The 23,107-nt window shown below is 42.0% G+C and overlaps 1 protein-coding gene and 1 long non-coding RNA gene across 3 annotated transcripts; one reads left to right on the forward strand and one right to left on the reverse strand.

The window, feature by feature from the left end:
* Positions 1-1,337: 1,337 nt before the first annotated feature.
* On the forward strand, positions 1,338-5,148 carry glula (glutamate-ammonia ligase (glutamine synthase) a). Its single transcript, XM_050032318.1, has 7 exons — positions 1,338-1,494; positions 2,171-2,358; positions 2,450-2,611; positions 3,346-3,492; positions 3,576-3,703; positions 3,796-3,995; positions 4,102-5,148. Exons 2-7 carry the CDS (start codon positions 2,193-2,195, stop codon positions 4,412-4,414), a joined length of 1,116 nt encoding a protein of 371 aa, XP_049888275.1. The 5' UTR covers positions 1,338-1,494; positions 2,171-2,192; the 3' UTR covers positions 4,415-5,148.
* On the reverse strand, positions 4,478-18,026 carry LOC126382446 (uncharacterized). 2 transcript variants are annotated; one of them, XR_007569065.1, is made up of 3 exons: positions 17,896-18,026; positions 11,148-11,268; positions 4,478-10,302 (listed from the first exon to the last, which is right to left on the reverse strand). It is a non-coding gene; the product is annotated as an uncharacterized LOC126382446 (long non-coding RNA). The 2 variants fall into 2 exon arrangements; XR_007569064.1 differs by lacking the exon at positions 17,896-18,026 and adding an exon at positions 11,446-11,555.
* Positions 18,027-23,107: the final 5,081 nt, after the last annotated feature.

Below are 23,107 nucleotides of genomic sequence, written 5' to 3' on the forward strand. Positions count from 1 at the left end.
GGCAGGATGGATCCATGCTTTCATGTTGTTTACACCAAATTCTGACCCTACCATCTGAATGTGGCAGCAGAAATCCAGACTCATCAGACCAGGCAACGTTTTTCCAATCTTCTATTGTCCAGTTTTGGTGAGCCTGTGTGAACTGTAGCCTCAGTTTCCTGTTGTTAGCTGACAGGAGTGGCACCTGGTGTGGTCTTCTGCTGCTGTAGCCCATCTGCTTCAAGGTTGGACGTGTTGTTGGTTCAGAGATGGTCTTCTGCAGACCTTGGTTGGAACCAGTGGTTATATGAGTTACTGTTGCCTTTCTATCATCTTGAACCAGTCTGGCCATTCTCCTCTGACCTCTGGCATCAACAAGGCATTTTCACCCAGAGAACTGCTGCTCACTGGATATTTTCTCTTTGTCAGACCATCCTCTGTAAACCCTAGAGATGATTGAGCATGAAAGACCAGCCCGTCTGGCACCAACAACCATGCCAAGCTCAAAGACACTTAAATCACCTGTTTTTCTCATTCTTATGCTCAGTTTGAACTCCAGCAGGTCGTCTTCACCATGTCTACATGCCTAAATGCATTGTGTTGCTACCATGTGATTAGCTATGGAGCAGTTGAACAGGTGCACCTAATTAAGTGTCCATGAGTGTAAACACACTAGGAACACTAGGCAAATATATTAGAACAATAAAGTGTGGTGATTATGCTATTAATAAACCAAAGCATCTTATTTATGATGCACACTCAATAATCAATTATGCTACAGAGAAGAAGTGGAACAGACCTCTGCATTGTTATAGCGATTATTATGGATTCATTCTACACATAATTTGCTCACGTGGGCATCCAGGGCAAAACTGGTCTGAACCAGACGATATTTCTTGGTGGGATTACATAACCTCTCCCATTAAAACCAGTACACTCAGGCAGTACCTGAATTCTACCACACGGTGGCGCCTTGCACTAAGAACTACCTGTGTGTTTTGTACATTTAGTCCCACATGGTCGAGTCCGTCTCCCACAAGGAAAACACGTGATCCCAAAGGCCTCCATCACATCATCATTCACACTTTCCTGTTTTTGTGTTAATTGTATCTCATCGGATTGAATTTGTGAGGATGAGGATGAGGATGCACACACACACACACACACACACACACACACACACACACACAAACACACAAACACACACAGAGGAGTGCTTGGGCACGCACTCACTGAGAAACACGCAGCTCAGCTCCTGCTAGAGGGCGGTGCGGCTCCGTGTGCAGCCTGTCCAATGATCGGGCTGCATGTGCCTTCAATCAGCCTTGGAGTAAACACACTAGAGTCCCTCCGACCAATCAAAGACGCGACGTCCCAGTTCCTGCTCTTATAAATGTGCACGGATCCCGGAGTCTCGGTACCGGAGAATGAGAGAGCCACTAGCGAAACATCTCACAAGAAGACATTGGACCTGCCAGTCCTTTAGTTTTTATTTCAATTTCCTCGTTGATCCAGGTAATTATAACTCTTATTCCTGACTTTTTAACTTGATCTTAGTGAGGAAGGAGCTCAGCTGACTGTGCCAGACTTTTCATTGTTTCAGACTTTAAACAATGAACTCTTATTTTAATGGGCTTTGATCTCACTGCAGTGGCTCCAGCTTTTAATTTAGTCTCTTACATGTATGAGTCTTGTGCTGAAATAAGGCTTAAGGTTGTAGATAGTAAGTGATGGATCACAACGAGGAAGCCCATGATGTAATATTGCCTCACTGCGTGGCAGAAACTATTGTAACCATGGCTACAACATGCGTAACGGCAACAGGATGTACAGTAAACGATAGGTTTTTGCCCAATTTGTGTGCTTGTTGCTTTGTATTGTGGTTTCCTTTGAGAGCAGTCAGCCTGCCTCGTTAGATCCAGTCTTAGTCATGCACATGCGGTGCCAAGCGGCGTCTCCCTTTGTTTCCAAACTGGAGAGGGGTGGAAAAGACTGGAGATGTGGCTTCTTTTACATCCTCAGCGCGTTTTTGCATCCCTTCTCCTTTCTGGAAGAAAAAACAATGGTGCTGTTTTTGTGTCCTCCTATGCGTCCCTCACCCCCCTCCCCAAACCCTGTTACGCAACATGTGATCCAGAGCGCACCGAGGTCTCATACCTGCTCTCCTCTCCTCTGTTCCTCTTATCCTCAGGTGTGTTATAGTAGGAAATAAGATGGCCACGTCCGCCAGCGCCACATTGAGTAAAGCTGTGAAGCAGCAGTACATGGAGCTCCCCCAGGGCGATAAAGTCCAAGCCATGTATATTTGGATTGATGGGACCGGAGAGGGGCTCCGCTGCAAAACCAGGACGCTGGATTTTGAGCCCAAAAGCATCGAAGGTAAGCAGCCTCCACAATCTGCACTCATAATAATCATCCCTTAAACCTTTGCAGTGTGTTTAATCTAGCAGCCCTTCTCCTCCTCTTACAGATCTACCTGAGTGGAACTTTGATGGCTCCAGTACCTACCAGTCTGAAGGCTCCAACAGCGACATGTATCTGATTCCTGCCGCCATGTTTCGGGATCCATTCCGCAAAGACCCCAACAAGCTGGTGCTGTGTGAAGTGCTCAAGTACAACCGCAAACCTGCAGGTAACAAAGCTCAGACTCTGCACATCTTATCTCGGAATGATTTGCATTAATGTAACAGACATGGCAACTAATTTAAACTCTGCAAAATAAATATAATGTCAGAAAACCAGAAAATAAAATAGACTGTTGCAGTTATAGGAGTATGCTGAATTAACTTGAGTTAGATTTGATTGGTCTGACAGTGCAGGGTGGGCGGGACATTACTTTATAGGGAGACTGGTGTGGGTTATGCCCAAGAAAAAATGTAGTTGCTATCACTTTATCTTAATATGCTGAATAAAACAAACATTTAATCTGACTTGAATGAGGCCACCCACTGTGGTTCCCATCAAACTATATGTTGAAAGATTAAACCTGGCTGTGTTGCTTTCCTTGTAGGGAGAAAAATATGGCACACAGTTGCATGCAAGCACAAATTAACATTGTGCATGCATTGACGTGCTTTGACACATATTTTGCACATGCATGCACTCATTTTTTATGTGCACACTGATGCATGCATTTAGAAGTTGAAGCTTGTATGTTTCGAAGTGATGGATGCATCAGTAAAGCAACTTGTAACCTAGCATTCATAGTTTACAGTGTTATTCTTGAGGGGACATCCCACACTTTCATAGCCCTAAAGCAGCCCTTCATGTTGGATTCTAAATTACTGCTCCTATAATTTTCCTTGCTGTTGAGATGACACTGAAGGTAAAACCAGCCCATGTAACCTGATTTGACTTCTCTTGCAGAAACCAACCTCCGAATCACATGCAATAAGGTGATGACCATGGTGGATGACCAGCATCCCTGGTTTGGCATGGAGCAGGAGTACACCATCCTGGGCACAGATGGACACCCCTTTGGCTGGCCATCTAACGGTTTCCCCGGGCCACAAGGTAAGCAGCTAGTTTGAAGTTTTCTTGCACAGAAACATGAATACGTGTCCAGAGGGTTCGTTTAATAATCAACGTATTTACAGGTCCATACTACTGTGGCGTGGGAGCTGACAAAGCCTATGGCAGAGATATAGTGGAGGCCCATTACAGAGCTTGTCTGTATGCTGGAGTTGAGATCTGTGGTACGAACGCAGAAGTGATGCCTGCTCAGGTAACGACAAAATCCTAATCCATGTTTGGACTCTACAGATGGTTTGATGGTGTAATCAGCCAGTTAAATATGTAATGTTTTTGTGTTTTCAGTGGGAGTTCCAGGTTGGACCTTGTGAGGGGATCAACATGGGTGATCATCTCTGGGTGGCGCGCTTCATCTTGCACCGGGTCTGTGAAGATTTTGGCGTTGTTGCCTCGTTTGACCCCAAGCCAATCCCTGGCAACTGGAACGGTGCTGGCTGCCATACAAACTTTAGCACAAAAGAGATGAGGGAAGACGGTGGATTAAAGTGAGTGTCAGAAGCATCAGGAGGTTGAATTGACTGATAATGTGGTGTTTTTCCATGAATGATTTTTAAAATTTTCTGACAAGAATGGTGTTGTTTCTGCTTTCAGAGCTATTGAAGATTCCATCGAGAAGCTTGGGAAGAGGCACAGCTATCACATCCGTGCCTATGACCCCAAAGGGGGGCTGGACAACGCCCGCCGTCTCACCGGCCACCACGAAACCTCAAACATCAACGAATTCTCCGCAGGCGTGGCCAACCGTGGCGCCAGCATCCGCATTCCTCGTAACGTGGGCCAGGACAAGAAGGGCTACTTCGAGGACCGCCGCCCGTCGGCCAACTGCGACCCGTACGCTGTGACCGAGGCCCTGATCCGCACCTGTTTGCTGGGCGAGGAGGGAGATGAACCTACGGATTACTAAATCCACAACTCAATGACTGACTCCCACTGCCCTCCTGACTTTATCTTTTCTTTAAACTAGTACTGTGTTTTTTTTTTGTTTTTTTTTTTCTGTCTCTCCCATTGAGATGATTTTAACCTGCATTTTAATGGCTTAAAGTTGGCTGGTCAACTTAAAAACATGACAAGGTAATGATATCCTTGGTAGTTATACGCTGGTAATGGCAGGGTACGTCTTTCCCCTCATCTTTAGAAGGGATCTGCTTTTGTAACACTGTTTTATAGCCCATGTCATCTCTTTCCCTTTCTGTCTGTTGTTGACTAAAATGAACTAAAAGCACACATGGACACTGAAGAGTAGAGCTGCTAAGGCTGGACAGCATGTGTAACTTAATAAATCTTGACTAGTTCATGTACTGTTAATATATGTTGACCTGCCTTTTCAAGTATCCAGTCTTCAATGTTACTAATTCTTTGATTTTATGAAGTGTCTATTTTTTAAATGGCAAATGTTTGATGTCTCCAGATTTTGACACACTGGGTCAACTTGTATGGTACACTTTGTAGATGTCTGTACCCAGACGTTTGTTGTTCAAATGTGGTGGATTTGTCCATAATGCCATTTGTAGATTTCCTCAAGGAGTTTTATCCTTTTGTTAACTGCGATATTGTAATGCACCTGATTTGGTAAAACATCACGTTTACTGGACCAAGTGTTTTTTATTGATACATTTAAAACTTTTATTTTTATCACAACATGGCTGTACGACTCTTGACTTCAAGACTTAAAAGGTGTACTTTTGGGAAATGGGCTTATTTGCTTTCTTGCCAAGAGTTAGAAAATATCGATACCACTCTGAGCGATAAATTACACTACAGCTGGCAGCCAGTTAGCTTAGTTTGGCATAAAGAGGGAAAACGGCACCTTAAAGTTTGCTGAACATGCCGGTAAACCAGTTTTGTTACCTTTAGGCAGAGCCAGGCAAGCTGTTTCCCTTTGCTTCTAGTCTCTAGGCAAAGTTAAGCTAACTGAAAGACTGGGTGATTCATAGAAATTGAGATCAACACTCAGGAGTCTGGAGCTCAAAGCTGTCTCAACACATTAATTGATAATGATGGAGCAGACATCCCATAAAAATGGTGCTAATTTCCACAACTACTTCGTCTGAAGACTCTTGTGAACACTATAATTAATTCATCAACAGGACTTCCTAGTTGGCCGCAGGAACAGTTCAAGCTGCTGTCCAGTCTAAAATATAAACGATCACATTTGTAAAAGCTGTTAAAACAGTTGGTGACTTTTACTGACAGCAGTAAACATTTATAAAAAAAAAAAAGTAAAGTGAATTGAAATGCACCTAAAGGTAACTCTAGTAGAGGCTCTCCGGCCGTGTTTGCTTTTGCCAAATGTTCTGATGTTTCAGTCTGGCTGATATCTTGGCAGCAGCTCAACGGCAGCTTTGTTCTGGCGGGTTTTTAGGAGCCTGTGGGAAGTAACTGGAAACTGGTGTACTCACGAGACAGTTATTATATTCCTTGACTGCAACAACAGCCTGTAGACAGTATTCCCAGAAGTGCTGTGTCATAAACTACACAGCACCTGGCTGTTGTGGCTGGGAACTCAACTGGTTTGGATCCTGTTATTAACTAAAAAACCAAACCAGACAAGCAGGCTGGCACGGCAGAAATACACTTTACTAGGGTACAACTTAGTTCAGCTGTGTGGGACTTCTGGATGTTGAGTGAATTTCTACCAAAAGGGAAGGATATATTTCTTAGTTGCATTTTTGACATTAAAATCCAAATACAGACAAAGTGTAACTGTTTTCTAACTAACTCAGCATATTTATAGTGCCTGCACATGACGTCTGTGACTGAGCTTTGCAGCCTGTTGAGAACATATATCTGCCTATTCAGCAGTATTTTAGTCTAAGCTGTCCTCGGGAAAAACTTTGGAGTCAGACCTTTTATGGATATAAACATAAAGTGAAGAAGTTCTTTGTTTCTTCAGCGACTGAACAGAGAGACACTTCAACCAAACGTCTTCGCAGGAACCACACAACATCCTCATTTCACAGGACATAAACATTTACTTCTAATGTCCTCTCCCGACTCGGGGGAAGGGCAACAAAAGTTTGCTCCGAGACCTTTCCCCTACATCCCGCTGGCCCTCACAACAGCATGTGAGTCTGCTCAGTGACTGGCTTTGCCAGGAACAAGTTAACCAATCATAAAGTCGAGGGCAGGTTCATTCGTGTTTCAGGGGAAGTCAGCTGGCCTGGAGCCAACAAATGTACTCAAACTTTGTTTTGGTGTTTTTTTTTCTCGGCTGAATCTGAAACCCCATCACCTCTTTAGCTTTGTTTTGAGTCTGCCTTTGCAGCTTCCTAGAATTTCTGTCAGGTTTTCAAGTAAAAAGTTTCACAGCTTAAAAAGTATCAGCAAACAGCAAGGTTTTAATACTTTACACAGAATAAAGAGAATTCCAAGTCAATCAGCAACTACAACAGGGAAATACTCTCTATCCATTCTTTTATTTCTGCCTACATTCATGCAGAAGCTGTTGGGTGGTGCAGCAGAGTAGTGGAGAAAATGCAGTTCAGCACCCTCCCACACACATGCACTAATTCTTACCATGCACCAAAACAAAAACAAAACAGAGTGAAATCCAAACCTCCATCCACTGACTGCTGCACACAATTGCAGGGAAATTAAACTGGCCCACACACTGCATTGCAGCCCATTACACCCAGTGAAACTTCCTACATTCCCAGAGGCAAACAGGGACACAATGTTCTTTTCCCAACCTACCCAGCCATCCCACCTGTGCCAATTTTTTTTATCCCTTTGACCATGTGGATATCTTCAACATTACCAAAAGGCCACTAACCTCAATCACCTCCTCTAACCATTTATGTGCTCGACAGAACACCGTATGGATCTGCTCTTATTCAATACTAGAGTGTTAAATGCTGTCACAGGATGTGGGGAGTTTATCACCTCGCCACAATCTGTGAAAAGCACCTAATAGCATTCAGTCACCGTCTCAGCTTCCTTCCACTTCCTCGCTCCGAAGCTCAATTAGGGGGCTTCGATTTGCATGCAGAATCCAAACCGCCCTCCGCCTGGGAAGCTCAAACGATGGGGAGACACTGGACAAAGGATGGAGAGGGATGCTGCCCTGTTGCTATGACAACCACCGGAATGTACAGGCTGGATCGTGGTGGTTCTTGTGTGGAGTGGGAGAAGAAAAAAAAACACGTTATGTAAGGAGGGGGAAAAACACATGAAATGGGATCTCATAAATGGAGCTGCACAATAAACCCCCCTGGCTAAAGACAACGTTAAGATGCTAGTCAGTTTGCATGCACTCACACTGTGGCGCCGGGCTGTGCAAATACCCTCCAACTTTTTACAGTTTTTACAAGCTATAAAAATAATGACTGATGTTTCGCTGATCTGAAGTAATAACAGCACATGGACCTGCAAGAGACACATCACATGCACGGAGCATCTATCATCGTGGCAGTGCATGTACAGTGAGATTCTCCTCACTTGTGCTCTGTTGTTGTGTAACACATCATACTAGTTCAAACCAGTACTGGCTCTTCCGTCTACAGCGTGCAACGCAGAAAGGGAACTCTGCATTAAAGCAGCAAAAGGATGAAGGGATGATGAAATGTGCAAAGCAGCTCAGAAAGGAAAAGTGTGCGTGTTGTTCTGTGCAAAATACTGCATAAGGAAACTGCAAGATATGGAGAGGAAATGTCAGCGGAGGACAAAGTTGTCTCAGGGCTCATTTCTTGGCAAGAAGCATGAATAATCCTATTAAGGACAGACAGAGACAGTGGGATGAGTTTGAACATTATCTGAAGGGGGTTTGAATGATTTTAAATAACAGTGACACACATGTTGCTGATTATGTGATTTCATCAATAACCTCATCTTGTTTTCTGAGAACAGCCTTTCTTGCAGATCCCTCTCCCACACATGCACGAAACAGTCACTCCCACATGCATTTACACTCAGGAGGAAGCTGATCACACGTGCTCACACGAGCTCTTGGAACACATGTGCCTAAACGGCGCTGTCTGTAGCGGCAGAGAATAACAAGCTGCTGCATGTTTACTCGGTGCGGTCACACACTCACACGGTTTGGTGTTTTTACACGGACAGATGTTGTGCCACAGCTAGAGGTCTCCTGATTGGCCGAGCTCTCTGGTGTGATTGGGCTAATGCGAGATCCCCCTTCAGCTACTCAGGCTTACCTGCGCCATGATTGGTTACGCTATTACGTATGACACAGTGACACAGTTTTGACTGTACTGCTGCAGCGCAGGCACAGTTGTCTGCCTTTGTTTCTGCCAGACAGCAGCATAGTCAGAGCAGAGGAGCATGTTGTTTATTTTGCAGTGTAGCAGGGTAAATAGTTTTATAGGAAACAAAGATCGTGTCTGAAATGTTTACAGCCTGTTTCTCCAAGTAACAACGCTGTGAATGTGGAGTAAACAACAGACATCTGCTCAGTAATTTGTAAACCACAGTAATTTCCACAATTAAGGCATTAAGGATTATAATGGCCAAGTGGAGAAAGGTGGTGCCATACCTGACCTACTTTCTGCATTTCATTTCTTTGCATGAGTTAACTCTCGCTTGTACAAGCATCCAGCATTGCTAAGAAGCTTTTTTGTGCTACATTTCTGCCTTAAAGATTCTTAATTCGCTCTCGTGCATTACTCCTGGGATGAAAACAAATGGAGAATTTATAATCAACCAAGCTTTTGACATTTTAGTTCACAAACTGTTCCAGTCACACACAGCTCTGCTCAGTTTCAGCAGAGTTCAAACAGTCCACACTTCCATGACTTGAATAGTTGGCAGGGTGAATGGCCAGATGCCAGAACCCTTGTGACGCTAAACTCACAAGGAGAAGTGCTCCCCTCCCCCGAAACCCTCCTGCTGATTTATCTGCAGGGATTGTCCCTTCTTTAACACACAAAACAAAGGATGACCTATACACCCCCACAAGTCCGCTTTCTGTGTAATTTTCCATTTCCTAATGAGGCACGCGAATCACATGCATGTCCTAACAGAAGAAAAGCTTGTGCTCGTACGCTCTGTCCTTATATCGGTCCAGTGAAACTCTATCAGATTCAGAAAGTGATATAGTATGAAAGAGACACTGGATCACTGCAGCAGCCGACAGTATAAAGACAGAAAATATGAAAATGCACAAAACAATTTAAAGATTTACAATGCAGGATTGTCCTAAAAAACTATGTATAGGCTCATACAGAGGTAATCCCTCTCAATAATCCCTTATGACCCACTAGAAGAGTGTGGCAGTGTGTTTTCTGCAGAGACCTTGCCCTCTGCCTGTACTTACATATTTACTTCTTAATCTCTGTGCTCGGGACGTTTATGGGCGTGTAGCTCCACAGCACTCAGGTGCAGTCAGGGGCTTTATAAAAAGTGTAAGTGACTGTAAGCAGCATGTGCCATGCATCTTGGGTGATCTGATCGCATGTGGAAAGCTCCAACTCTGTCTGATCACACCTGGTATTAAAATACGTCTCCACATGTGTCTTGATTGACCACATGACCACTAACCATATTTCACTTCCCCGCTCTGTATGCAAATAAAAACGTACACAATTTCTGTTTGCAAAAATAAAACGTGTTGTTATTTTGAACTGGCAGGAGGTTTATTGTGCTGTACACTTACTGGCGACAGAGCTAACTGTTAGGCAGGATTTATACATGTGCATCAGCTCTATGCAGAGCCTACACCGTAGCCTACGCATGTGGCCTATGCTGTTGTGAGCATTTATACTTGTTCCGTGGTGTGTCTGTGTCCTTCTGCAGTTACACCTCCAAAACACTGGTTGGCAGTCGGGTTTCTGTGAAGTGCTGTAAAATGAATTAAAGCACACATTAAACACACATTAAACATGGCTTAATAGAGACAATTTCAAACACAAGTACACAAATCAGCTTCACTATAACTCGCAGCATTCACAGACAAAGCACTTGTCTTTTGCTGGACACATTTTCCCCACAAATACAACATGCTAATATGATTAGCACAAGCCTATGGCATTTTCCATTGTATAAATTAGCCTAGCGGCTAGCAGACTTTTCCTCTACTCATATGAAGCCAGGGACAACAGCAGCATTTCAGCTCCATTACAACTCACAAGGTTCACTGACAAAACAACTGAGCATTACTTTACACGTTTTCCAAACAAATACAACATGCTAACGTTATTAGCACAAGCCTAGTGACGAGTGGAGACTTCCTTCACTCATATGAAGCCAGGATAAATCCCCGAAGGATAAATCTTAAAAATGCTATTTTGTGGAGACTTTATTGTCTTCACAATTTATTGTTTCTTATCTGTGAAATTTAAGTAAATAAAAGCTTTGTTTCCACTGCGGGAAATGGTTTCAGCTTACAAAAATAGACAGGAGGTCTGCATCGCCGTGATGTGTAGTTATATTTCTAGGGAGGTGCATGTCAGGCTACGGTGTAGGGTAGCCTACAGCATAGGCTCTACGTCAATGCAAAGCCTACGCCATATGTGCAGCGTTGATTCAATGCAGAAGTATAAATCCCACATTAGCATCACACTAACATCACCTAACAATTATTAAGGGGTTTAACGACAGAGTTGAACCGTTTCAGCATCAGTGTGATTTTCTTTGGACCATCTGCTGCTGTTAGCTTGTGCTAACCAGGCAGACACTGAACTTACCATTCACCGGGAAAAGAGCGGCTCCAGCGACAGTCCTTCAGCGTTGCTTCTACTAGCAGGGAGTCTATAAGCAAGGACATCAGTGCTTTCAAACGGTAACCGACAGTCCCGCCTAGTGTACCTTTAAAATAAAATACAAATATATCCCGGATTCAATCACATAAAAGCTGAAGTCTGATCACATGTGATTAAGAAGATTTATGTATTTTCTATTAAAAAAAGTTAATAAACAATCTTGTAAAACTTTGTAAAATCAAGCTTTCTTTGTTTCATACACAAAAATAAAAGGTGTATATACCAATCAAGTATAAAACAATGTAGTAATGTAAGTATTTATTTATGAGTATAAGATGAGAGCATGATGGGGTTTTCAGCAGGAGAAAGTCATGTTTATGCAGCGGCGAGCCAACAGCTGCCTCTCATATGGCAGCTATTATAGTAAGCCTGTTTGCTTAAAAGATTGACCCACAAACAGGTCAACATTCTGGGTCAACTTCAGCAGTAAATGGACACTTCTGCCAAACAGACGCGTAATGAACAACACCACCTTCACATGAGTCAGCCATAAATTCCTGAATGCCAGAAGCGGCTCCCCTCACACCCACTTTCAGTGTTAGTCACAGCTGTACACACCTTTTCTAAGTAAAAAGTTGAATGACATTGAACATCTACCACTTACGCAACATTCATAGTATTTAGTGCGTCATGTAAAGTTTACTCGATTACCCTCAGGCTCAATAACAATTAACAGGAGGAGTCACTATATCTCACAAATGTCATTGCAACAACAATCAGAGATTAAAGGGCCCTCTGACTCCACTGCTCTGCAGAGAAACACTCCAACGTCAGGGCAGAGGTCAAAGGTTCTTCACTTGAATAAAAGCATCAATACATCAATGTAAAAACAAACTCCATTGTAAATAAAAGCCCTGCTTTCAAAATCCTACTTAAGAGAATACTTCATCCACAAAATGTATAATCTAAGTCTCATTTATCCAACCTGCTCCACTCCCAACCTGTCAAATACAGCGTGATGTCAGTAACGTGAGGGTTAGACACAGACGCAAAGAGGCACTTTCACGGCGTAAACCTGTAAACCCCAATCTATCCATGACACAAAATTGTAATGTAAAGTCGACACAAATGCCCCAGCTTGTCAAAATGACAAGAAAAATTGTTCACTTGACACAAAAACTCATTCCTCGTGAGACTGACATAATTTTTTTGTGTTAAGTCAACAGTTTTTGAGTTTTGAGTTCATTTGGTTAAAAGTTGTAAGGCCTGAATAGCTGAAGGTATTATGTACCTTCAGCTATTCAGGCCTTACAACGACGCCCAGTCCCTTTTACAAGCCTGGTGTGGCTACACATTTTGACAAATAAACACCTGTCTAAATTAGACACCTTTTCTAGTTGCCAAGCAGTTTATTTTTTTATAGAAGTTCTTCAGATATATACAAAACCGGGTTGTTGGCTACCTCAAATTATGTGTCCATTGCTCAATTACCCTGTAAATTATTCATATTCCTTTAGTCCATAAGGGTCCTCAGATCAAAAGAATCAAAAGGGTTTTTCATTAAAGCTAGTCCAAGTTGTGAATATTGTTTGTCGGAGCTAAATCAATTAATGATTCATAATTAATATATTATCTGGAACCTAACTTTTAAACAAGCAATATTCATACTGGTTTAAATAAACAATTTGATTGTATTTCCCATCTTTGCTGAGCAACAGTTTTGTGTGACAGATATTAAAGGCCTGTCCCAAATATAGGCCTGTTAATTCCAGTGATCTGGGCAAATAATATCATGCGCTATTAATTGAAGTTTTACAGTATGCTCTCTTTAAAGCCAGACTCCAATGTCACAATGCACGTGTTTGGGAAGTACTGAGCATACGACTGGATAAATGAGACTTGGATTATACTGCACGAGTTTAATATAGTTTTGCTGTTGTTAAATGTGATCCCCAATCTATTAATAGATCAATACATTCATGATTTTATATGGAGGATGCGAGAAACACAAAGTTTTCTTCATGAATTCAGGGTAACAGAGCATGACCTAATGATATATATAAATGGGCATTTTGTAAGTGAAGTATCCTTTGACTTTAGTACTCCAGTAAATTATCTTATCTTATCAGTTATGACCTACAGTGTCTGAGTAAGACAGTAGACTTCATGCAAGAACGAACCGGTAAAATCTGCATGGTTGTGTGTTTTTATAGTTTATAGAAGAAACAACAGAGACATGATTTGATGCATAAACTTCTATATTTGTCAGATTTCCGCACTATACATGTTGGCTATTCTGCTCAGCTACTTGAGATTTGGGTCTGTTACCCTCAATGGACACAGTGAGGCATGATTTAATACATGGTCTCTCCTCTTTATAATGAGGATCATTGTCAGATTGAAAAAGTTAATGGTAATTATCTATGTGTGCTTGTAATGTGAGCCTGTTATTTGCTTTAGCTCTTCCTTGATTGCTTTTTGCTGGCTGATCCTGTCTGTCAGTAGTGCAAATATGATGTAGCCTAATAATAACAATCAGGTCATGACTGTATACTGAAAAATAAATACACACAGTATGTTTCATAAGAGAGTGTGTGGCTTAAGATTGATGGTGGAAAATGACACACCAAGGTAAGCAGGGAAAACATTAATGCCTCGAGTGAAATATCTGAGATGTTTCAGACACAATCCTATGGTATGATAAAACAAGGTAGAGAAATAGGGTGTATGTCAGAGGTAGTAGGGTTTCTATTGTAAGCCCCGAATAGACCTGCTGCAGAAACCTGGTTGTGCGTGTGTCGCTAAAAATCAGAGACAACTGTCGGCTTTGGCAGGAAATACCTTGACTTTCCATTTCCACTGGTCAAGATCAAAAGCTTACTGAGCATATCTGCCTTTCATGTTTCTTATTTCTCTGGATTTTGGTGGCTATAACCTACATAGGCTGCCCAAACGTCTGCCTGCACAGTCAGAGGTCTTTCCTGTCTTCTCTCTGTTCATGTTTCAGACAATCTGCCGCACTGCTGGAGCCTCCAACAAGAGCAACAAGAGCATCCATTTTTAGATGTGGCTACGTTTGTATCCAGACCAGATACGTGTTCAGTGTTGTTAATACATTTGATGTGATGACAGAACATCACAGCTATCTGTACACTGCCTCGGTGGTTTGCTACCTAACATGTTTGCATCACTTCTATTTTAATGTTTTCAAAGCTGATTTGTCCCACAGTGAGCAAAGTCTGATGAGAATTTGGGTCAGTGCAGTAGTCAAGAGCTATAAAGATATAAATAACAACTAAAATCGCACACACAAAGCCCACACACAGACAAAACCACAACATTAGAGTCTGATGCTATGATAACTGTGCAAACATTAGAATACTGGCCCAAATTTTTGTATTAAAATAAAGCAGATACACATATGTTTCTGCTTTCTACTAGGTCAAAGAAGAAGGGATGAGAAGGATTTACCATCAGAGATGTCAGCTGTTTAACATAAACTCATATTTACTGAGGTTTTGTCTAATAATCTACCAACGCTCTACTCATGTAGCATAAATAACACCTCAAAAATATGTTAAAAGCTGTGACCAAAATCACCCTCTAACCACACAGCAACCTTCAGGGCTGAAAAATGAAGCCAACGTGGAAGTGCGAAAAACTGCAGTTCTTTGAATGGCCACCAGAGGCTGGCTCCAAAAGCAAATCAATCCCCATAGACCTCCATTGTAAAATGTCCAACTTTACAGCAGAAATAAACATGATAACAGCCTGGTGCAAAAGACGCTTTGGGCCTCTATAGCTAATTTACACATTCATGACAACTGTATGGAGGGTCATTTTTATATAACTCAATATAAGTATACGTATGGACAGAATTGCTGTGACGTCGCACTAACAACAGCAATCACTTCCAGGCAGACAACTGGCATTTGATTTCAATGGTGGAGATATTTTAAACTGGCAAACTAGATCTATACCATTGTCATTTTCAGCCGTAACTGTAAGATATATAGTAAGCATGGTGGTCCGACCTACCTGACGTTTCTGCTGTGCTTATTTTATGTGCATTGTTGCTTTTCTAGCGTCTGTGATAAGACTAAATTACCAGCTTGGAAGCTAAGCGATGTACTTTTGTGGGCAAATGCCACAGAACAACATATTTTTACCATTTTATTTGGAATATTTTTCCCTTTTTGCCGTACAATCTAACTGATGGAGGCAGCAGTTGACCAACAAAATTATGTTTTTGCTGATGGAGTCTGGTGGCTTTTAAATATCAGCTTTAGTTTCTGGCGTAAAGGGCTGTCTGAAAGTTATTGTAAACAACCATTGTGATTTGGTCTGTAGGCGCCTAACTGTAGCCATAGTTGTCGCTTTTTCATTTGTGTTTTCAGTTCCTAAATGTGAACTGCAGCATTTTGGTTACCTAAAAATGTCTTGTTCAACATTCGGTTGTACTACAAGACCCTCTGATAAGTCGGATGTTTGGTTTTTCTAGTAAGTACATTTTGTTTTAATGGTTTTAAGCCTGTTTTTCCTCAGCAATAATTAGCATTAGCATGATCACAGTAACCAAGCTAGCACATAGCGTTAGGGTTGTCTCCCCCCTCCAGTCCAAATATGGTCACTTCTGGGTCCAAAATTCAAGATGGCGACAGCCAAAATGCCAAGTTAAGGTTTAAAAATGGGACTCCAGGAACCAAAGTGTCACATTACAGAGGCACATGCATGATTTAATATAGATGCCCTTAAAAAACTCACTACTTCCTTAAAATAACACATAGGCTACACTGCTCTGTTGTGAGTAGCACATTGTGATTTTGTATATTTTGCATCATCACTGACAGAGATGAGTGTCCAGCACAGCTGTAAGACTCATGTATAAAACTGACACATTGCATTTTGGGATTGTTAGCAGAAAGAAGTGTACATGTCATGAACACTGTTTTTTTCCTTTCATTGTGTTTTGAGATTTTAGGGCATAATAACAAAGTGGATAAATATCAGGCTCAGAATTTGAAGTAAAATAGTAAATATGGTGCAGTATGTGGTAAATAGGGAATAAGTTAGTGTCAGTGATCCCTTTAAAAGTTAGATTTCTTTACACAGAAGTGCTGCAGCAGTGCTGTTGGGTGTGAGAAAGTGGGTAGATATTTACTACAGGTTGAAAATGACTCAGCTACAGTGAACTTCCTTATACTTGTATGCTGTGAACATCCAGTGCAGTACCTTTGACTCATCCTTGTGTAATATCTTCTGTACTTCCTGGTGACTCCTATTGTATTCTACTGAAGCTAATCAGCACTTTATGAGGAAATAAAAGCAATCAAAATGTTACTGTAGCAACATGGAAACCAGGGAACCACCAAACACGAAGATTCTGGTAACTGATGCTGCTATTTACACTAAAAAGAACTAACTGCTGATAAAATCTGATGGGTTCAGCCAATAAATTCAAAATTGGCTGCTTTCCTGAATGCAAATGATCAAGTGCAGCATTTCTTTTGTACAGCTTAACTCCAATCCTGCCGCCTGCTGCTGCCCTGTCCCTGCACCACACACTACACAAACAACATACTGCAAGTCCTGGAGATATTAAGACAGGGCTTAGCTCTGCATACGGCAACCAACCTAGGTAAAGTCCAGTGTTGGTTATGGTGAACAGGCACTTCCTAGGGCCCAGAGAATGGGCAGTGGAACACAGTAAAAACACAACTGCTTTGTCTCCCTTTGTTCATCCATCCATGTGCTTCTAGTCCTGACCAGCTAAGACAGGAGAAGCCTGTTTGTCATTTTGCCCATTGAACACCTCTCACTATTGTTAATAGGCCTGACAAAGAGGAAGCTTATTCTTCCAGGATTCATGTTGACCTGACATTCAACGCCCTTTAAGCACACACACATACACGGATGCTACAATGCACACACGTCTCTGGGGGCATGAAGCTCGGCCATATTGGGGCGTGTTTATTAAGCAAGTTCATTACAGGCACTCAGAACGGCAGGGACAAACTACAATGTCAAAGTGTTTCTTCATCATTAAGTAACAGAGTCTTGATAAGAGTTTCTAGGGAACAGTTTGATAGAAAACAAAGAATGATTACACATTTATTAATTTAATCTGGAGTCTGTTTGCTTTGGCTTGAAGACGCAGATATTGCAGGTTAATGTTACGTAAGATGACCAGGTGATTGGGTGTGGCAGAGAGATGACGTGACTTTTTGAAAGGGATGAATGGTCAATTATATATGCATTTTGAAGGACATTGAAACACTGCTGCGTCACCATGTCTCAGCCAAAAAGGTGCATATGAACACATCACAAAGTACAGCTAACAGCCAACCAGCACATGGGTAGGAAATAACTCTCCACACCAGTAGATGGCGGTCGTCTGAAATCATCACTCATAAAGGGAGACCGTTCTGATGCTAGTTAGCCAGTTAGCACATGAACAACACAATCCAATGTTGAAAAAAAGCATATTTAGGTGTAACAGTGAACAGTTACACACACCATCTTAAATTATGTAACATGTTTGTTTTGGTCTCACTCCCTCTTGACTTTAGCTCTTTGTTTACTTTCCTCACTTCTGTTTTTTTTCTTGTGCACTGAGCTGAACTGCCAGTCAGAAGGATTTCATTCACTGACAGGCCCCACTTTCGCAGACGCCAACTGGACATGCTGAATCGGCGGGAAAAAGACAGGTTAGACAAGGGCGGCAGACGCTCACCAATGGCCCAACTTTGCCGACAGCTGACCATCAGCTTTGCCTCAGAAGAACTCTCTTTGAAGAAAGTGCCCTTCGAGGGTTCATTGTCTCATCCAAAGAACCCCTCTTGGAAGAAAGAAATCCTCAAGGACTGTGGAAAGCAAATATTGAAATGTTTACCCATGTATCAAATGGTGTTTTCAATGTAGATGTATCTGGGATCCCCTTAATCAATTCATATAACTTGTGCTCTCTCTGTTGACAGGACACCTACAGCCATGTGGGAACTTGGGGGCAGAGTCAGCAGGAGTCTCATTACTGCGCATATTCAGTCAATACGTTTACATACACAGCTTAATCGAGCTATGCTCAAAATTCGATTTTGGCGTCTAATCGGACTTCTGTCCCAGTTTACAAGCAACTGAGAAAATCGAATTACTGACGGGAACGTGTCCTCCTCCTCAACACTAGGTGGCGATATGCGTCGTTTCAGCAGGTTAATACGGCCCCCTTTCCAGCTGACCTATTACATCACTTAATAATAAACAACTGGAGTCAGGCGGCAGACCGGCATTTTTGAACAACAGCAAGATGGATAATCGTACAGCTTTGTTCATCTCGTACGTAATGTACACGTTACTGATTGTGCAAATAAGGTGCACGCTATCCCTCGTGGTCATGGTGATTTCGAGAGGCAGACAAGAACGCCGTATGCTGTTGGAGGGCTACAACAATAGCATGTCTTGTCTGTTCCGGGGTCATACGCCAGCGCGGGGGGTGTGGAGCATGCGCACATGCATTGTCTAGTTTAACTCCGATTACGGCGTATACATGCCGGAGAAAATCAAATTCCAATCGCATTATCTGGGTGTCTTAATCGGAGTTGGAGAACTCCAATATCAGTCGGAGTAACGCGTTTACATGCACTTCAGTTGTCCAGTTATAGACGGATTAAGGCAATTATTCGTTTTTTTCAAGTGTCATGTAAACGTACTGAGTGTGCCACATACTTCAGAAAACAGCTAAAAACTAGAAGCTAGAGACTTTTTGTTAGCATATGTGCCAGGCCAGCAAATTCACTGGATTGAGTAGGCGCCATCTCATGGTCTGGTACCTTGTTATTAGTATACATCTACAGATAGAACCTCAGAGGGTTCTGGGTGGAAACATTATGCCATTGAAAGGTTCTCTGTAGAGCATCTTGTGTGGGGTTTTGGGTGGAACCTTTCACAGATCATTCTAGGTATAACCCTTTATGTTATGTTGTAGGTAGAGAAGCCTCTGAATGGGTTCAAGGTGGAACCTTTACAAATAGGTTTACCAGGAACTCAAAAGGGTTCTCCCATGGGACAACCTATACGATTCTAGTTAGCACCTTTATTTCTGAGAGTGTACTTGCTTGACATGTGACATCAGCATTTTGCTTAAAGGGATAGATTAGATATTTTGAGGTTGGGTTGTATGAGGTCACTGTACCGCACACAGTAGATATCTGTCAGCACACCCTCAGTTTGGAGAAGCAGGCGGGATCAGCACAGAGGCTAAACAATGTACTGCTGTGGATGGGGGCAGCAACAAAACACCTATAAGAGATCAACATAAGTTCAAGTGTACGCTATACTGAGAGTATTTTCATCACTTTACCTTATAATCAGAATTCAGTTTCTAACAGGGAGGTCGTTATTGGCTTCAATTCTCCATTTGTGCTATCGTCAAGACCACCAGACTCCATCGGCAAAAACAGTAATTTTAGTTTGCTGAACACAGAAGCTGCTGGTGTACCGCTGTCTCAATCAGTTAATTAGTTTGTGTTGTTGTGTGACTTTGGTAAATCTGAACTTATCCTTTTAAACGCCAACAACACAAACAAAATAACTAATCAAGGCAGCAGTAGACCAGCAGCTCCTGTGTTCAGCAATGTTAGATCACTGTTTTCTCAATGGAATCTGGCTTTGAAGAGAGCCATATAACGGCTTCATTTTCCTGTTGGAAATCACTATCTGACATCAAGGTAAAGCAGTCAAATTTTCTAAATATGATATTGATTCTTTCAGGAAGGACTTGTTTAGGTGGCTAACATGTTTTGGTGCTGACCCCTCCACAGCAGTACATTGCTTAGCTTCCATGTTGGACTCCAGCCTGCCTCTCTAAACTGAAGGTGAGCCAACTGACTTCTACCGTATGGGGTACTGTCTATGGATAAGTAGCCCATACAACCCCACTCCCAAAAATCGGAACTATCCCTTTGAAGCCACTTTAAAATGATTACATGTTCTGTATAAAATTTTCACTGCAAACTAACTGTCAAATAAATGTGCGGGAGAAAATGCACAATAATTCCCTCATAGCTAAAGTGAGGTAGAATTATAAATTAGTAAAACAAATTAAAAAATACTCTTAAGTACATTAAAATTGTACTTAAGTGCAGTACTTGAGTGAGTGTACTTATTTTCACACCTCTATTTTTGGAGTAAGGAAGCAAGATCAGAGGTAAGAAAGGAATGTAACCTAACACCAACTATGTAGACAAACCTCTTTCTTATTCTTTCTTTGATAGGCATAGATCAGTTTACTAGGATCCTCCACAGTTAGTCATGTGGGGGCAGGTGTTTCAGGAAAAGACACCAGTCTTGTCGGTTGTGTCCACCAGCTCAACAAGGCTGTGACAAACACTGGTGATCTAAGGACAGCTCACAGTGTGAACAGCTGAGGGTCTAAACCTCAGATAACACTGTGGTGTAAACAGGAGATAACATGAAATCTGTAATGGTTTCATTAGAAGTGACGACAGAAATAAACTTAGACATGTTGACTCATGTTCTGCTCTGCACCTCTGCACCACATTTACCTCCTGTCTTCGACAAGGGATGCAGGCCTACACTGAGATTACATAACACCCTGGATGTATGGCCTCTGTGCTTCAACACATGGGATTTTACACACATGATTAAGCATGTAAAACACACCGGCCCTCTGTGCAACGCTGCTGGATTTTGGACCCATTCACATAATTGTTATGTCCTCTGCCATTCATGTTTACATAATGCAAATACCGTTCTATAATTACGTGTGTGAGACAACACAAAGAGAGCGCACATGGTGGTTGTAGCCTGATGGTTAGATAATGATTACATTGTGAAAGCAGCACATTTATTTGTTTTATCTTTATTGTGCTTTGTGTTTATTGTCTAAATACAATCCAAGTTTCCATTTGGTACAGCGTATATCTTTGATTTAAAGGGGCACTACAATTCTACACATATGAAGGTCAGCTAATTAGTCATAGAGTCTTACAGTTACTTAAGTTAGTTATCAGGCATGTTGGAAATGACCTAAAATTTAAAGGTATAATATGTAGTTTTTCCACATAAAAATGTCTAAAAACGACTAAACCAATATTATATATTTTGTTTAGTTGTGTACTTTGATTATCAGAAATGTTTCCAACAATTTTTCAAACCCAGATAAATATGAAATATTAATAAAAGTTATGGACCGTGTCATTAGTTCGCATGTCAATGGCGACATAACTCCAGTTACCATAGCCATTAAATGAAGGAGAAGAAGAAGAAGAAGCAGACTGGATGAGACGTCAGAGAATGAATGTTACTGTTGCTAGGCTAAGCTAACTCGTCATGGATCATGATTATGCATTGAGGGTTGCTGCACCTTCTGACACCGAAGCTGTCCCAGTAAACAAGCCGGTTAAACGGAAACATACGGGTCAACCAAGCGATCCCAGAAGAATTTGGGATAAGAAGAGAGCTAAATCAAGGATAAATATTGGGGTGGCCTTTCCGAGATGGAGAGAGCTTCATGAAAATCTAGGACTACAATTCAACGCCGACCTCGCGTGTGTGCTACTAGACAGGTAAGCAAACATCTGGCTGATGTTATCGAAATATTAATCATTTCCACCAGTGTATTGCAAGCACTGCTGCCCGCCGGGGCACCGGCACTCCGGCCAGCGGCAGATCTGTATCTGTTATATGACTACAACTCCCATGATCCCACGCTACTTCGTGACGTCATCCAACTCCGTCTTCTGTTATTGTTTTGGTTTGAGACCCCTAGCGGCAGAAAATTACATATTGCACATTTAAGGTTTTTGGCTTGTTTTAACATTTTAATGGCATAATTAAGATATTAATGGACATATTTCCTGTTAGCCTAGCATTAGCTTTTTGCTCATTATCACAATATCTAAATCATAAGCACAAACTGTGGCAACAAGTAGCATGTCCTAGCCATGTGTATCACTTTTTAGTGTCCTCTGGAACCAGTTTCTGTTGAGTTGTGAGCTTCTTGTAGCGCTTTTTCTAAATGTTGTACCTGTGTCATCAAATTGATGTTTTAATGTGTCGTCAAGTTTGTGGAGAAGCTTTAAGCTGTTTAACTTTAAAGAACATTTTTCTGGTTTATTCTTATTCTGCAAATGTGTATAGTTTGTGTTGTCATGGAAATAATCCAGTCTCAGTCTCTAATCTTTGTTCTCATCAAGTGCTGATTCAAATCACAGACAGAGACTGGGGTCCGTTGTTGCATAATTGCCAACAGCGTGTCAGGGTTAGCAAGCCATCTCAGACAGACAAATGATGAGTCTACACGCACACACGCACACACACACACACACACACACACACACACACACACACAAACACGATGGCATGCTAATGCAGTAGTGCAACTTTATACTTTCTTGCAATCTGCCTGCTCAACAACAGCGGATAAATTGCTCTCTGAATACGCGAGGCCTCCCTCTAACCCAGAGATTTAAAAATGATTACGCGAAAGCAGTGCCCTCTCCAACCCCCCACACCCCCTTGAGCTCCTGTAAGATTAAGGGCTGATCATGTATCTGATGGTGCCACAGCAAGTTTCCTACTGCCATTAGTCTGTTGCAAGGGCCTAATCCTGGCAAATCCTTTATTTTCCTCAGTACATCCAACACACACACACACACTACCGCCAGCCTTAACTGAGGCACAACAACAAGTAGGGTAAATGAGCGAAGTAGGAGCAAAGAATTCAAACTGCTGTGTCGTCACTCAAAGGATTGTCATCGTGGTGAATCAATTTTCTTCTAATCCACGAGCAGTAATCAAAACAGAATGATGCACAGTGGACGGGAATGACGCATTTTACCATAAGGCTGTGTTCTTGTTGTCCGTCTGCAACCTGTTCAGAGTAATAGGATCACCCCTGTGGAGGGCAGAGGTTTGAGGGAGGTCAC

This window comes from Epinephelus moara, chromosome 21, assembly GCF_006386435.1.
Source record: "Epinephelus moara isolate mb chromosome 21, YSFRI_EMoa_1.0, whole genome shotgun sequence".
NCBI lineage: Eukaryota > Metazoa > Chordata > Actinopteri > Perciformes > Serranidae > Epinephelus > Epinephelus moara.

Excerpts from the sequence above, each read along its gene's own strand:
- glula (XM_050032318.1), top strand. The coding sequence starts at position 2,193 with ATGGCCACGTCCGCCAGCGCCACATTGAGTAAAGCTGTGAAGCAGCAG. Across the intron at positions 2,612-3,345 it reads GTACAACCGCAAACCTGCAG|AAACCAACCTCCGAATCACA; the intron begins GTAACAAAGCTC and ends CTTCTCTTGCAG. Across the intron at positions 3,996-4,101 it reads AGGGAAGACGGTGGATTAAA|AGCTATTGAAGATTCCATCG; the intron begins GTGAGTGTCAGA and ends TTCTGCTTTCAG.